At 47.6% G+C, this 17,237-nt stretch overlaps 1 protein-coding gene across 1 annotated transcript; it reads right to left on the reverse strand.

The window, feature by feature from the left end:
• Positions 1-12,164: 12,164 nt before the first annotated feature.
• Positions 12,165-14,002, reverse strand: SP5 (Sp5 transcription factor). Its single transcript, XM_066323319.1, has 2 exons — positions 13,789-14,002; positions 12,165-13,237 (listed from the first exon to the last, which is right to left on the reverse strand). Exons 1-2 carry the CDS (start codon positions 13,837-13,839, stop codon positions 12,185-12,187), a joined length of 1,104 nt encoding a protein of 367 aa, XP_066179416.1. The 5' UTR covers positions 13,840-14,002; the 3' UTR covers positions 12,165-12,184.
• Positions 14,003-17,237: the final 3,235 nt, after the last annotated feature.

Consider the following 17,237-nt stretch of genomic DNA (forward strand, 5'->3'; position numbering starts at 1 on the left):
AACCCTCTGCCATTAGCTTTTCCCCTAGACCAGGTAGTTCAAAGCTCCTTCCAGCCTGCCCCTGAATACTTCCAGGGATGGAGCAGTCACAACTTCTCTGGGGAACCTGTTCTACTGCCTCGTCACCCTCACAGTAAAGAATTTATTCCTAATATCTCATCTAAACCTTCTCTTTTTTGGTTTGAACAAATTACCTCTTGTCCTGTCCCTCCTTGGCCTTGCAAGAAGTTCCTCTCCAACCATCTTGTAGGCCTCTTTGGGTACTGGGAGGTGCTCTGAGGACTCTCTTGGAGTCTTGTCTTCTCCAGGCAGGAGAGCCCCAACCCTTTCATCCCTTGCTCATAGCAGAGATGTTCCAGCCCTGTGAGCATCTTTGTGGCTCCTCCCAGTTTGCTCCAAAGGTTCACTTCATTCTTGCGCTGGGGGCCCAGAGTTGGACACAGTGCTCCAGGCAGGGAGCAGAGGGGATTTCAACGGGGAGAAATGCCAGGCTGAAAACAATGCTACTGCCTGAGGAAGTGGCTGAACTTCAGATGCCTCATAAACAACCCAGATGTGATCCTACTTACCCTTCTGGCCACTGAAATAACCATAGCAGCACTGCACAGGTGATTAGTAGACTTCTTTGTGCAACTCTGCCGACACTTAAGAGTTGCCCCAAGGGCTGGGAGCACCACCACAAACTGCTGCTTCTATCCTGGCCTTATTCTCACCTGCTCTTATCCTTTGTAACTTGGGCACTGATGAGTGTTCTCTCCTGCTCCTCCAGGTAGGTTATTTTACAGTCAGCTCCTACTAGCTAGAGCTGGTCAAAAGACACATGGCATGGGCTAATTTAAGAGTGGGAATCATAAAGTCAGATGAAGTGAAGAAAAAATGAAGACCAGTAATAATCTAACCTCAGCTAAGTAACACAGAGTCCAAACATTTGACCATGCCTCTTGCAATAAATATCCATCATCTGAAGCATTCAGGAAACTCGACAGATCTTGTACATTGAATTTGGAATATATATATATATGTTAGACAATAATACTGTGTTACAAAATTTAGTCCGGGAAAAATAAAGTATCAGAAGGGCTATCACTTTTCCGATGTTACCATCTTAAACACTTTCATCTTTTTGTATGATGTAATAAAGGGAAAAAATTGAAGTGAAGGCTGCTTGTCTAACCAACGTTTTGTATTTTAAATTAAATCAGCTTTTGTGTTATACAGGTATATAAGAAAAAAAGAAACAAACCAAAACCCAACCCACCAACCTTCCCAAAAAAACCCAACCAACAAAAAATCCAACAAGAAAACCAACCCTCAAAAAACCAAACCCAAATATTTTAACTCACTGCTTTAACTCCAAAGTTGTCCACTAATGACAGAAAAGCTTCTCTGGACTTCACATAAGCTGCTTCAGAGACAGGGACTTTTATAGCCCAGGGAAAGGCTGTGAGGACAGAGCTCCCTGTGGCAATGCTGTTGCACGTCTGACCCTCAGAAAAAATGAACTGTAACAATACCAAAGCTTATCCCACTGCAGTGAAGGATGAACAAGCCACATAACAGAAATAAAAGCTAAAAGCTAGGAGTCTTGAGGGCCACGTGAAAAGAAAAGGAAAAAAAAACCCCAACAAAACCCAAACCCCTCAAAAAAGCCCAAAAACCGGGTGTGTGTGTGGGGAAACCAACCAAACCCCCAAAGAAAACAAAAACCAGTGCACCAAAAGCCACTATACCAAAATCGCTAGGTATCCTGGACCTACAACTTTGTGAAGTTATTTCCATCTTGCCTCTAAAAAGGTCTGAAATATGTCCAAAGTTGCGGCCAGGTTTACTTGCCCCAGTCCCCTCCTTGAACAGGCGTCCCGGAGCGGAGCAGCGCGGCCCCGCGGGCCCAGCCCGGCCTGACCGCGACCCGCGGCGGGATCGTGCTCCCGCGGCCCCGGCCCCTGCCGCCGGCCCTGCCCGCAGCGGTGTCCGGCAGCGGGCGCGGCGGGCGCAGGGACAGCCCGGGCGGGAAGGGCGCAGGGACAGCCCGGGCGGGAAGGGCGCAGGGACAGCCCGGGCGGGAAGGGCCGGCCGCGGGCAGAGGGGCGGCTGGGAGCCGCCGCTGGGCTGTGCGCCGGGGGAGCGCGGTGCGTGCGGGTGGGAAGGGCCTGGAGAGCGGGATTCTGTGCCGTTCCTCAGATTTAAGGGGCATTCGGGCAGCGCTGAAAGGGCTATAAAGCCGCCATGGCTGCTCAAACAACTCTCACAGAGCGTTGAGACTCACCAAGTGTAAATCCAGTCATAACGGGGTGAGACAAATACATGATGGATCGGCCAATCTGTCGCTATTAAATACAACAAACAAAACGCGATTCCAGCTCAGGAAGTTTCTGAAGCACTGTTCCCCAGAAGCTGAGAGGCTGTGCCAAGGGAAATATCTGTTTTATATATGCCTTGTTTTTAATCCACTTTCTCTAGCATCTGTTACTGGAAAAACAGGCTCCTAGGTTAAACAGACCTTTGGTCTGGCTCTTGATAGTTGTGCATCTCCATTATGTTTACCATTTCCCCTGAGAAAAGCATTTCAAATATCTCCATTCCCGCTCGCCAAAGGATGCTGCATGTACCAGGGGCTCTTCCTGCATTCTGGGGCTCTCTAATGATTATGTGGTTGGCTCCAGGGGCATGTGCAGCTCTGCAGTTTCCTTATGGCCTTAAACACATGCTCCCCCAAAGGCACCAAAATGATTTTAAACAGATGTAGCTGGGATACCATTAGGCCTTCCCTGAGAGCATTACATTGGAGCGGGTAAAATACTCTGCTCCCAGAAATACGGATCAGCACCCCCCCCCCCCCCCCACAAGAAGATAGGAAAAAGCTGAGACTTGGTGGAGAGGTACTAATAAGAGCCTAATTACTGATGCCTGAGAACTGGAGGTGGGAAGATATGATCTTAACCACACTCCTCTGTTGTCACAAAAACTTAGGGGCATTAGCTGTGTGATTTGACATGACACCTATCCCTGGGCAGGTCTTCAGGGCTGATTCAATCATTTAGTGAACCTTTTTGGCTGAAGTGTTCCTTATTGCAGTCTAGTTTGAAGTGAATTTCTGATGACTTATCTTAAATGGAAATAAGCTTGGTAAAAGTCAAAATGAAAAAGTGTGACTTTACATGCATGAATGTAAGAATTTATTTCTAGAATTCACATTGTAAAAATCTTTGATATCAATCATCATTATCATAACTAAATGCATCTGACATGAACAGGCATTACTAGTATATTCAGATTTTTTGGTTAGGATTAATAGAGGATAGGCTTTCTGGTCAGAAAATAAAAAGATGTTGCAGCTTTCTAAAAATGAGTACCCCTTTGTGTCAGCCAAATTGCTGAAGAAAAATATTTTCTTTTTTAAAACTCTTATTCTAAGACCAGATTGTAACTGGTGCATTAGAAGCCTCTATACATGGAAAAGAAGAGAAGGTCAGGTCAGCCATAGTTTGTCTCTGACTGATGTAAGACTTCATGGCTTAACCAATGAGAAGAACATTTCCTCCAGGCGAGAACTCAGATGAAACTATTTTATGCTTTTGATTTACCTTTTTGAATAAATGATGATAGACAAAAGCAGTTTTCACTACAAAAAAAAGTGCTGTGGAATCAGCAGCAAGTCAAGAAATTTGGATGCTTTGATTGAGGTTATCACATGGCATTGAGATGGTAGGAACTCGGTCATTTCTGCAGCAAGATTTCATGAGAGACTGTGCTCAATGCTTTTGAGATCAAGAGCAAAATATTCAGGACATATTAAGGATGGTATATTACATAGTGTATTAATTTTAAAGGAGTGAGGCACACCTGTAATTGGAGGTAATCTTGGTTGAATCATTGGATCTTAGATTCTGTTTTAAAAAATGTGCTTTGTTGTATGCTGGGCTTTTCTTTTACACCTTTTAAATAGGGAAGAATGTTTTCTGCACTGGTAGAGGCTCTGCTGTAATCTAGTAGTCTGGCCTTGGGAGCGTAAGGACTCTAGGCAGCCAAGAAGGACTTGTGCAGAGAGGAACAAGTCCTTACCCAGAGGCAATGGGTAATTGCACAGTTCCGGTGAAGAGCAAAGCTCCTGCTGTCCAAGGACCCAGGCAGCTCAGGGAAAACCATCATGTCCCAGTGCATCACCCCAATGCTCTGGGGTGGCCATGCCACCGTAGGGCACACAAATACTGCAGCTGTTTCTGGACCTTGTGCAGGGAAAGTAAATTCCATGGGTTCACACTCTGTTCTTGCAGATCTGTACAAGAACCATGGGAAATCTAAACCTACATCATCATTCTAATTGTTTTTACCATCATCTAAGTTTTTAATCTTTGATAGTGTGTGTATCTTAATTAGGAGCTGGTTCTCAAGTGTATTGAAAAGCAACCAAACAAACCAAATAATTGTGTGATTCTAATGCATCATTCTGGGTATTCAAAACATCTAATTGCTGTAGCTAATTAAAAACAGGCTTGAACTTATCCTCCTCCTTGTCCTTTATCGAACATGCTCACTAAGTGTCAGAGGTTCTAACATCTAGATCAGAATCTAGACCTCAGTGTTATATCTGACACTTGACACCTATTTTAAATGAAGTCTAGGATGAATGAATGCATACAATAAAAAGACAAAGGAAATTCTAATGTACTTAGGCACTTTATAAGGAATTAGTTTAATGTAACATACTGTTCTGCTTTACTGGCTGTTTAATATTTAATATTTCTTAGCAGATTAAAACTGTGGTTCTAATGAGAAAAATAATTGAATGATAAATCTAGAAGGTAATTCCCACATTTAAGTCTCAGTGATTTCAGTACTTTGCAATCACTTTATTTAGCTTAGGAAACTTTCATCTTCATGTGTAATGAGGCACAATGAATTGAAGTTTTGTGGACAGGGGAGAGAGCAAACCCCATGAATGCAATGTAACAGCTGCATAGTGGAACATCCTGCAGAAAACTTCTGGGTTGTACCACAAACACTCCTGAGTTGTGTAAGGGAACCAGGGAAAGTGAAGCAGCTAGAGGCTTCTAAAAAATTCTTGGGTCTTATGCTTCCTCTATTAGTATAGGATATGAAGGGAACTCAGTCTCCTTACTAGTGTTGATAATTGTGAGGGCAAGCAAAGGTGGCCCATGAAAAAGAAAGGTTGCCTGTCTACTCTGTCTTCTCCCTCACCCTCGTCCTCAACAGAAGCATTATGATCTTCAGATCCATGAAGATCTTTTCCTCCTCTTGTCAGAAAGAAATTTTTAACAAGCTCTTCCTCTTATGAGAAAAAACATTTCCCTGTAGACTGCCAGAATGTGCTGAATATGTTTAGTGTTGCTCTTTATATATTCATGATCTCACAGGGGAGCAGAGTTACAGTTCCAGAGTTCACATGCAGTTTTTAAATGTTACAGAGAACATACTTCCCCTAAAAAGATTGGTCACGGTTTGCTCTCTCTAACCCAAGTGTTCAACCACCAAACACAGCTTTGATTACAGTATTTTGCAAGTAGCTTCTCAGTGTCATTATATAATTTATTTAAGCATTTTATTAAGAAGCTCAGACATAGCCTTAGGCCTCACGTAGGCACATAAGAAGATTTGGTTAATATTTTGGAAAATATAAAAGTGTAATCTTTGCCTCCTTAAAACTCTTTCAGTTCTTTCAGAGCAAATTAATAGCAAGAAGTCAGTGGAGCCACACTGCTGAAGGGTCAGGTAATGCTGTGAAGAATATTGTGGGCTTCCAATATTAGGCCACTGAAGTGCACAAATGATGTTTTAGAACATGTAAAGCAAGCAGATGTTAAGTGTTCGGCTGTTCTTTGCAGAATTAAACAAGAGCAAAGCACTACCACTATTCCTGCTCAGAAGAAAAGCTAATTATTTAGATGTGGGGGGAAAAAATGAAGCCGTTTTCACACTCCTTTGGGATTAACATATGATAGCTGAGACCACCTGACCTTCTCAGGCTGTGTTATCTTTTCTGTCTAGTCTTTAGTGAGTGAATAGTGTGCTTTTTCCTTTCTCTTCTTCACATGTGGATTCTAGAGCTGAGGAGAGCTGTCTGAAACAGGGTGAATGTGGCAGTGTGACTGACATCTCCTTTCCATACAGATGAGACATCTGCATGTGGAGATCACAGGCACACCATCTGATCCTGAAAAAAGCATGTGGGATATGACCCTAAGTGAAGATATGGGCTTCGGCCAATAAAATTTCTTTTAACCTGCTTTATAATTAGAGCCTGTTTTGAAAGTGTGCTCTGTGATATCTGGTTCCTATTAAAAAGGAAAATGAAAAATGTTTTTGAGTAGTATACAGGGTATACTGGAACATTGTTTAAGCCAGTACTGTTATAAGAAAAGGGACTTGCAGATAATAGGAATATATTGTTTTTGCAGACAGCACTACCTTTTAAAAATGCAAAAACATAGGTACACACTATTGTTTTCTATAAAGATATTGACTTTGATATTTGCAAACAGACACATTTAAGTTGTGAAAATGCCATCAGTTCATGGCATTTGAATATAACTTTTCATTTTGAGTATGAGTATCCTAAAAAAAAGTGGGTTTCTTTTTCATTTCCCCCCTTATGGTTCATCATTTCTCCCTACTAAATGCTATGGTGATGTAATACTCAGTTCAGGACATGTCAGTCACTGTCATGGTAAATGCCTATAATTCAGTGGTAACAGAAAATTAAAAATGTAAAAAGGATTGCACTTCATGATGGCACAGGTTGACAGAAAGGGTAAATTAGAAAGCTGTCTAAAGTGAGTTACTTGCTCATCAATGGCCATGGCCTATAGTCCAGAGAAGGCAGATCAAGATGAAGTGCCTTGGTACAGGGCTCCTTTAAAACTGCCTTGATAACTGTGTGCACAGAGATATAAATTTGCCCTATTTATGAACTCCTGAGTGGTCCGCCAAATTAACTGAATATCACTAAATAGAAAAAGGTATATTTCATCTGAGAGTTTCAAGATGGGAGCACTGTAGAATCTGAATTTACAGACACTCTGTATAAGGCCTCTGCACCTTTAAAGAGTGCACTGAAACTGTTCAGTGAATAGGAACTCAGTTGGTACCTCAGGACAAACCTGCCAGATCTTCAGAAGGTCTTGGCCACTAACTTCAGTACACTGCAGTACAGGGTGCACCCCACAGCCACCTGAAGAGGAGAGACCTATGACACATCTCCATGTCCCTATGTGCCCTTGAGTGGACCTCCATAACCTCACTCAGGAGCACAGACTCTGTACATAGCCCCACGTTGGCTCCTGCTGACACGGCTCAGCAATGATGTAACCAGCAGGCCTGGGTCAGGGACACGATGGAATTTTGTGTGTCCTTAAGTAAATGTGTAACACAAAAGATATTAAGAGATGGTGAGAAGAAAAACAGCGCTGATGTTCTCCAGGTTAAAAGCCAAATCTCACTATCCATAATCTCCTACTGACTTGTCACAGTCAGAAGGTCAAAATACATGTTTGTGTTCTTTGATTTTCATTATCCATACTGAAACACCTACATGGCTTCAAATCAGTTTGGAGTAAATATTAACAGGGAATAAAACCCATAAAGTTATTCAAAAGACCTTTTGAATTACATGCACTTCTTCTTTCTCTGGTCAAGACTATTCCTTCAATCAGCCTAGGGCCTTGGATCCTTCTTCTCTCTGCTGCATATTAACACTTACCTGACAAGGGTGAGCCTTGCTGGGTGCTGCACATTTCCAGGTCCTCGGTGGCTTATTTAAATACAAAGTTATTGAACATACCTGTTAGACAATCCCTTTGAAGGAAAGCTCAGTAGTCTTGAAGGTCTAGAGATCCTCCTCGGTAAATATTTTTAAAAAGTTTGGCAGGAAAATCTAATAGGTCTTTGACCTGATTCTATTGTGTACCAGAGAGGCAGACCCCACATCTTTACCACAGGATTCACAAGAAACTCATAAAAAGTGTGAAGTAATTCCAAAAACTGTAACAGAGATACAACAAGGTTCTATGGAAACTATAAAATCTGACAAGCTGGACATTATCCTTTTGTTTCTTACTGCTCAGTATGAGAATAGGCTGACAAGATCCATGAAATATTATGAGACTCATTTTAAAGTGCCTCATTAACCATGCAACTACTTGCAGAGATACAAATTTGCCCTATTTATGAACTTCTGAGGGGTCTCCTGAGTCACTGAATATCACTGAACAGTAAAAGGTATCTTCCATCTAAGAGTTTCAAGACAGCAGCATATTATATTCCCTATTTCTTCAGAATTCAGGACTTATACTAGATATGTGAATTTAGAAAGTGAAATAGTTAAGTTGTAGTTACTTTTAAATGCAATCTATTAAAATCTGCAAGTAATTGAAGATTAAATATTTCTTTCAAAAATTACTCCCTTAATTTAATATGGAAGGAAGAATTACAGTATGATAGTTTTAGGAAGTACATTTCCCAATACAGCTGAAACCCCCTTTATCTTACTTCTTCTGTAATAGTACTTGAGGAGGGAGGAAACATAATTTTATAAATTTGTTGGACTGTTGCAATGAAGATCTGGTTTTGGTTAGTCAGAACCAAAAGAGCAATCCTGCAACCTTCTCCCAGGTATAAGTTTTATTCTATTTGACTCTTGACTAAAAATAATTTTATTAACAACACACTAAAAAACCCAAACTATCTGAATAGTGAAGTTGATTAGTTATGGATTTTTTAATGTTCTTTGCTTAAAGAATCTCAAGGTTTTTAATGATATCCTCTTTTTTTGGTTGAGATTAATTTATTTGAATTAAATACCAGATGAATTGGTTTATATGATATGTCTATGATATCAATGACATTTAAGTTTTAAAATTAGGAAATGAATTGACCTTGAGCAGCATAGGTACCCAAAATTTATAATTAAGAGGAGTATTAATAATTTAATTTGCTAAAAGGAACAGCTGTTCTAGTTGATTGGAAACAGCTAAAAGTATAAAATGTATTTTGTGAATGCAAAATTAAAAGTTAATTTTATTATGGTGTGCAATTTGGCAACTAGAAATAAATTCTGGAGATGTAAGCAATATATTTTTGTAATGCTCTACCTATACATCAGAAAGGTCACATGTATATTTAAATGCCATATTACTAAAAAAGTTTAATGATTTCAATTGAAAAGCTATCATATGATTTAGCTATTTACAGATGAGTATGAAGCAGCTATGATGCATATATATTTCCTTTTCCCAATGAACTATTTAAAAGCTTTACAGAGAAATAGTTTTATTCAGTATTTTTATATTATTAACTGTTCGTTTCACTTACGTAAGTAAGTCTCTAATTTTCTGCCTTTGTGTGTGTGTGCCATTCTTAGAGATTAAGATTTTCATTAGCATTTGATACTATGGGTTTTCACTTAAATACGTCTCTCTCCCATGACAGGCTTTTCACTAATTTTGACTGCATATATTTTAACCTGTGCATTTTCTAGCTTTAATGTCATCATTACACATATATACAAGGTGCATAGCCTACAACATGACACTACTTTGGATAAGAACCCAAAATACTCTGCTAGACTGGATGCTTGGCAAATTCAGCGTGTCTTCAAACTGAAGAAAGATCTTTCCATAATGGTCCAGCTTAGAAATCAGCACATCCACCATTATGGGGCTGATTTCTGCTGGTTCCATCTGCTCCAAGAGCAGTGGGTCTCTGGCTCTCAGTCAGGATAAGCCTGCACCAGAAACCATCAGTGCAGCTCATGCCAATGCCTCCTCTGCACCTTGGCATTCAGCAGGGAATGGCCAGCGCCATGGGGGAATCATTCTGTCCTGTAAGAGACCTTGTGTACTTTGGGATACTGTTGTTTCTCCTGAACTGCTTCTAACAAAAGCACTTTACACTACTCTCCATTTTAAGTAGTTTTGAATACACAGAATTGAAACTGTTTAGTGAAACAAACTCTTCTAAAGCAAGCTGACATTCTCTGACTCTATGTCCACAATGTAACTTAGTATCAAAGAAAGGAACGAGATTGCCAGTGTGCCATGAAACATTTTAAAAAGCAGTAACATTGTAATTCCTGATGAAATTTTTAAATCCTACATCAGTAGTAAATGGGATACACTTTTGTCTCAAAGACTTTTTCACTAAGGACTTCTGGATCAGGTCCATCATTTCTTTTCTGCCTTGCTGTCACTCAGTCTGGAACACTAAAGATATCTTCTACTTAATATCACTCAACCATACACTTCTGACACCTAGAACTTTGGCAAAAGAATGCTAACATGTGAAGCTAAACATATTCCTTTCAGTGTTTTCTATAACATGACAATTCATAGAAGATTCTTCAGTAGAAAAGAAGACAACTGCTTGATTATTAATTTAGTAAGTTGGCCCCAAGAATATGGTGTGGGAAATTAATTCAGAATAATAAATATTAAAATATTTTTAAGGAGCTGTACCACGGTAACTCTCCATTAACTTCTCATTATTTCAGATATGAGGGTTCTCATGGTATTGTCTCATCTCATTATTCCCCAGGAGAAGAGATTCTTGGTGGTATTTGACATACATAGAAATGCATTAGTTTTACATGTCCTGTCATTACAAACATTTACCAAGCTGTGGTTTTTCTTGATTCAGAAGTCCATGGCAAAGTGTATCTCTACCAACACGGTTGTGCCAAAGCTTCCTTGACAACTGCCACCAGAGGATCTCACCTGAAGCTGAATGGTTCCAGATTAGTCATGGTGAAGTTGTGAAGACACTTTTTATTTCACTGTCTCATTAGGTAACCAGAAAATAAAGCCAATGTTGTAAAAATATAAGGAGCAAATAACATATTCTCGATGTTAGAATTCAAAATTTAGCAAATTACTGATCGAGTTGCTCAGTTAATTTGGCTACACAGATTCCAATTTAAAAAAAAAAAAAAAGTAGGGAATTCACTGTATTAATAAAGGTTATTATTTTAAAAGAAATATGCCTTAAGTTACTTATGTGATGCCCAGTGAGAGATAAGAAACCCTAAAGGCTGTCACTATCTACCAGGTACTTCTAATCACTGTTTTGTGCTAAGTATCTTCCCCTCTGCAGGACAGTGACTGCCATTTTGTTGTGCTGGTAGGGTAAAATGTCTCAAGCCCTGAATTCTGCAGTTTTGCAAAAAGTTAACATTTGGGAAGCACGTCTTGGCTCTGGTGTGCCTCAGACAACTGAGGCTGGGAACGGCTGTTTGGGACTGGCCCCGTGGCCTGGAACTCTCTGAGAAGGGGGGCATCACTAACGCTGACTGCGGCCCACTTCTGCACAAATATATATCCCAGTCTATAGGACTTGACCCGTATGTTCATTCCCAGGACTGGCACCACGCATTTCTCTTTTTTATCTCAGCTTCATGTATAGGAAACCAAATACTGAAAATAGTTTTAAAAACCCAAATCCAACCCACCAGCCAAAGCCAACAGGCACAGCCGTGCGAAGCAGCTCCCGGGATTTTAAAGGTTTACCATGAGCAGCCCTCAGGTCACGGTGCGCTGAGCTCCGCTCGGCCGCCGCCCCGGCGGGAAATGGCGGGAAGGCGGCGGCCGGCGGGGCACCCGGGGAACGATCAAACGACACCGACGCGGCGGGACCGTCCCTGCTGACCCCGGTGTGAACGTGTTTATTTCACGCTGCGGTCGCGGGTCGCTTTACAGAAACATCTCATGCTGGACCCCGCGTGGGGTCAAAGACGGAGGGAAACACGTGTATTCAAACGTAACTATTTAAATAACCTGTACACAAAACTTCAGTCTGTTACCCTGAAAGCACCGGGGCCCTAGCCCCAGCATGGCCACACCGACGCTGCCACCTCACCCCCGGGTGTCTATAAGCCTCGATATCCGCGGCCAGACAGGGTCGGCCCCGCTCTTGCCCCAGCGCCCGGCTCCCCTGACACCAGCCGTGCTCCAGGCCGGGCCGGGCGCCTGCCCCGGGGCCCTGCGAGCGTCCAGTCCCGGGCCTGAGGGGCCGCGGAGGCCGGCCTAGCCGGGGTCCTGCTCGCCGTGCCCGGCGACAGTCCGAGAGCCGGCCGCCCTCTCCCCGCCGCCGCTGCCCTGTTCCCGGCGGCGAAACGCCCCCAGCCCGGGTCCCGCTGCTCGGCAGAGGCAGCAGCAGCCGCCGGCCGTCCCGGCGGTCACAGGTCGCGGCTGTCCTCCCGCTTGACGCCGTCCGCCGCCGCCTTCAGCTTCTTGTTCTGGTGGGTCTTGACGTGCTTGGCCAGGTGGTCGCTGCGCATGAAGCGCTTCCCGCACTCGGGGCAGACGAAGCGCTTCTCGCCCGTGTGAGTCCGCAGGTGCCGCTGCAGCTCGTCGGAGCGGGTGAAGCTCTTCCCGCAGAAGAGCCAGTTGCAGACGAAGGGCCGCTCGCCCGTGTGCCAGCGCAGGTGCGCCTTCAGGTGCGAGGTCTTGCCGTACACCTTGCCGCAGCCGGGGATATGGCAGATGTGCTGCTTCTTCTTGCCCGGCTCCGCCTCAGGGGCGCTGCCCGCGGCCGACTGGCAGTTGGGGCAGCGGCAGCGGCGGCACCTCCTGGCCGTGGCCGCCAGGGGAGACTTGGTCTGCAGCAGGGCGGCGATCTGCGTCTGGTACTGAGCGAAGTCCGAGTGCCCCAGCACCAGGCTCCGCGGCAGCGCCGCCGCCGCGGGGAAGCGGTGGCCGCAGCCTCCCGGGGCGCTGGCCTGCTGGATGCTCCACCAGGGGATGTCCTCGGGCGGCGGGTTGGGCGACAGCTGCCGGCAGGGCTGGGCGGGAGGAAGCAGGTTGGAGTACCCGGGCGGCAGGGCAGCCTGGGCGGCGTAGGGGACGTAGGCGGGCGGGCAGCTGGACGGCAGGGCAGCCATGGAGGAGGGCAGCATCTTGACGGGGGAGAACTCGTAGGGATAGGAGGGGTCCGCCGGGGGGGTGAGGGGCAGTTCGTGAGAACCCCCGAAGGAGGGCTGCAGGTGGTTCTTTTGAGGGGTCAACCCCAAGCTGGGATGCGGCGGCGGCAGCCCTCCCGGGGAGTGCGCTGGCATCTCGCCGCTCCACGGGTGGAAGATCCTAGAGGGGGATCCCAGCGTCGGGTCGTAGGAGACGGGCAGGAAATCGGAGGGCGCTGCGCCCGGCTGCCCGATCCGGCTACAAGTAGCGGCCAGAAGAGCCAGGGGCGAGTGTTTGGCCAAGTCTGGGGAGGCGCTGGGGGTGCGGTCCTGCGCAGGAACGGGAGGGAGGGGAGGAGGGAAGGAGGGAAGAGAGCGCGTTACTCGCCGCCCGCCAACACCGGCCTGCCAGAAACTTCCCGCGCCGCTGCCCGTGCGCGGCTGGGGCGGCCCCGCCGCTCCTCACACGGCCGGTAAACTTCCCGAAAACAATGCGCACCCAGAGGGCAGAACGGGCCCGACCCCCCCGCCCCGCCCAGAGACCGGTCCCGCCTGCGCCCGATGCCACCGGCCCCGCCGCCGCTCCTGGGCCGGGGAAGAAGCCGCTGTGGGCAGGGAAGCGGCCCCCGTGCCCTCCACACCCCTTTGCCACGGAGCATTGCCCGGAGTTAGCGACGGGCTGGTGGCTGGAGAGGGAAGTTACCAGCCCGAGAAGCCCGAGCCCGACCTCCTACCACCGCGGGGGTCCCATCTACCTCTCCGGGCCGCCTGCCGGGTACAGCCCCGGGAGGGAGGCGGCGGACGCCAGCTGCCCCCGAGCAATGCGGGTCACAACCGCGGGACGCGGCGCAGTTCGAGCAACACCGGGTGCGGGTACTGACCTGGAGGAAAGCCTGGAGGGAGTCGTTTCGGAGAACAGCCACCGCGGCCATGGCTACTGCGCCCGGGGCGAAGGGAAGGCGCCGGGGCACTGCCGAGGCATGAGGACGCCGAGGGGAAGACGAGAAGCTGCCCAGTTTCCTTCTTTCTCCCCCTTTCTCTCCCTTTCCTTCTGATCTCTTCGCTTCCGTGCGCGTCCCACCCCCCCGCGCTGCGCGATCTCCGCGGACTGTCTGACTGCGCCAGGATCACCTCCAAGAATTTGATAAGGACTTTGCCGGGCCGCCAACCAGTCAGAGGGAAGATTTATGGCTTTGAAGTTTGCCGCTACCCAATCATCAAAGAATAGCGGCTCTTTCAGAAGCGAAAGCAAATCCTTTGAATCCACAAAGCTCCTATGGTGTGTTTGTTGGTCTGGATAAAAGAACTGATTATTAGGGGGGATGGGAAGGGAGGAGATAAAGGCGGGACAATTAATGAAGTAATCACTATGTGGGAAATGTATATACACAAATAATTGGATTTTCTTGATCAAAGGACCCCTTGCCGCCTAGAGACCCTCGCGTTGGATGTGCAAGACACTGGATCCCCCCTCTTTTTTTTTTCCTTTTTTTTTTTTTTTTTTTTCTGCAATTAAATTTGTGGCAGAGCCCTAAAGTGACAACGTGTCTTTGTTATCACTCAAGGAATCTGCCTCCGGATTCCTCTGATAGTGTTTAATGACTGAAAGTAACAGCATAGGGAGTTCACCTGATCGAGGCTGGTCGACCCCAGCCGTAAAACTTCCCTGGAGTAATTGTCGGTGGTTCCTCCCCGCTCCCTCCCTCCGCCCGCCCTTCCCCCGAGGCTGAGGGGTATGCCCTCGATATGACTCGGCAAATAACCGCGCATTTTCCCCTCTGGTAGCTGGATTTGTTTCACTTCGCTCAGCCAGCATTGCCCCCTTGTTACCGGGAGCCCCCGCCTGGCGCGGGGCCAGGCCGGGCGCCCAGCCGGGCCCGGGGAGGAGCGGCGGGCTGCCACCAGCAGCAAAGGCTCTCTCAGACAGACACATCGACAAACTGGGCAGCCGGGAAACAGAAGGCAAAAGTTTCCTCTTCACTAGCGGGAGCCCGTTGTAAAAGACGTCATTTCTTTAAATGAACACCGGAGTCTCTCTTGGCGGGCCTGCCGAGATGGCCTGTCTTGAGCCGGCGGGGAGAACAGATTGGGGCGGCTCCTCGGGGGCACGAACGCTGCTACCGGGTCTCTACCTCCTCCGCTCTCTCACCTCCTGCCCCAAAGCCAAAGTCGGCCCCGAGCGCTTTGTTACTTCATCCCGCACCTTTCGGCCTCTGTCTATACATGTCTATACGCATGTGTGCGTGAAGGATCTAACCTGCCTTCCGTTCGACCATGTGTGAGGCTGTTGACCCTCTAACCAGCACCAGGCACATCTGGGTCACAGCTTGCCGCCACCGTCGGCTGCTGAGCTCGGTGGGCTGCAGAGCTGGCGGGACTCCTCGCATGTGCCGCCCAGCAAGGGGCAGGCGGGGCTCCGCGCCTCTCCGCGGGCCCTCTCGGCTCCGCGCTCCGCCGGGGGCTCTGGAAATGCGCTCCTCTCCTCCCCGCTTCCCCATCTGCTCCGAGGCCATCGCAAACGCCGGCCTGTTTGGCCAGGTACCAAACCGGGACGTTCATCTCCGTCTTGAGGAGGTGGGGGTGCCCTTTCGGGCAGATGCCGGCTGGCTCTAGTCCTCCGGAGCTGTTTGCACAGGTAACTCGATCCTCCCCGCAGTCGCTGGGTTCAATTGTATTCGCACCGCCACTGAAGTCCCTTTAAACGCCAGCACACAGAGATCTTTATCTGCCTTTCCTGTGGAAACAATCGCTGTCCGCTCAAAGACTTTCAAGAGTTGTAGGGCTTGAATTAGATCGGTTTCTTTGAAGGGATTAAAGTGCCAAGTCCTCTCCCACGGCTCCATATTGAGTCCTGGGGAGAAATAAAAGCTCGACCCCGTGTAACACTACGCAGCACCCATATCAAGCTCTTCCCCTGTGCCAGGTAACCGCTTCACCAGGTTGGCAACAGGAAGACAAGCGCTTTTATCACGCAGTGATGAATCGAGGCAAGGTTCGCCACTGCTGCAGGACCCCGCGGCCCGGCAGCAGCCCGCGCCAGGGTGTGATGTTGTGGGCGATAGGGCTCCCCATCCGCCCGCAAGGGTGCGGGGCTGACGGGGTTCGGCACCTCCATCCACCGCACACGAACACCTCCCAGCACGGCCGACGCGCGACCCGCCGCGTCTACACGGGACGTGTCGGCGAACGGGGGACCACAGCGAGCCCCGGCACTCAGGCACTGATCGCCCCGCACAGCTCACCCGCAGCCGTCGGGTGCCCCCGCTCTCTGCCCGCCTCCAGCCGCGCCACTAGAGCCGCATCGGGGCAGGAGCGCACTCGTTGTCCCCTCGGGTCCAAGCTGTAGCCAGGGCAGCCGGAGCCGAGCGGGAACCCCACGCGGGGAGCCTGACCCGCACCTCTGCTCCCCGCAGGAGCAATAACTCGCCAGACGAGCGAAACGGCGGCGCTCACGCTTGCACTGTCCCTAAACCTCTGTATCCTCAAACTTATGTCAAACCCAGAGATCAGCGAGATGCTCAATTTAACCCCTACCTCGATTTTTAAAAATTCGTTTTACCTAGTAATTGCCAGAAGAATACTCAGAAATATGTTTCTAAACGAAATGAGAGGAGATAGGTCGATCAGGAGACACTGAGCACCCCGAGGTTTCCTCCATTCCCTGAAGTACGGTATTTCCCCAGATACCTCGACGAACCAAAAAGATTTGTCAAGTTACAAAAGAGTTAGTGGAAAACTGGATAAGTCTCTATACAGCTGCTACACTACAAATGCCATAAATCTGTATCCAAGAAAGCACATTACCTAAAAATCGAGAATAAATTCTCACTTCTGGAAGAAACCAATGGGCTGAAAAATGAAGCGTTGCAGTCATAATTTTCTGTACAAATAATTAGCGTTCAAACTCGGAGCATTTCAGTCTCCTGAAATGTATTCTTAATGAAGTGATGTTCAGAACTGTTATTAAAAATGCAGGGCTGGAAGATCAAAGTACAATATTTATTTTAGAAATTTGTTTCAGTTATCAGGAGATACAGGTATCAAGGCCAAGTGTCAATTCAGTTACACAAAGCACAATTTCCATGAGAAATGGGCTGCCGCTCCGTGCTAGTGTGAAGCAAAGGGACAGGAGAGCCGAGTGGCAGCGCGGGAGGCGGCGCGGCGCCGGCGGGGGCGGGGGCTGCTCTGGGCGGCGCGGCCGGGCCGAGAGGCCGCTCGGGGAGCGGCGCTGAAAAGCGCAGCCCTGCGCGGGGCTTCGGCCCGCACACCAAGGGGCCGGCCCCGACCGGCGCGGCTGTAGGGGCCGGAGCGCCGCTTGGGCCCACCGGGG

This window comes from Sylvia atricapilla, chromosome 7 (genome assembly GCF_009819655.1).
Source record: "Sylvia atricapilla isolate bSylAtr1 chromosome 7, bSylAtr1.pri, whole genome shotgun sequence".
NCBI classification, from domain to species: Eukaryota; Metazoa; Chordata; class Aves; order Passeriformes; family Sylviidae; genus Sylvia; species Sylvia atricapilla.

Excerpts from the sequence above, each read along its gene's own strand:
- SP5 (XM_066323319.1), bottom strand. The coding sequence starts at position 13,839 with ATGGCCGCGGTGGCTGTTCTCCGAAACGACTCCCTCCAGGCTTTCCTC. Across the intron at positions 13,238-13,788 it reads CCCTCCAGGCTTTCCTCCAG|GACCGCACCCCCAGCGCCTC; the intron begins GTCAGTACCCGC and ends GTTCCTGCGCAG.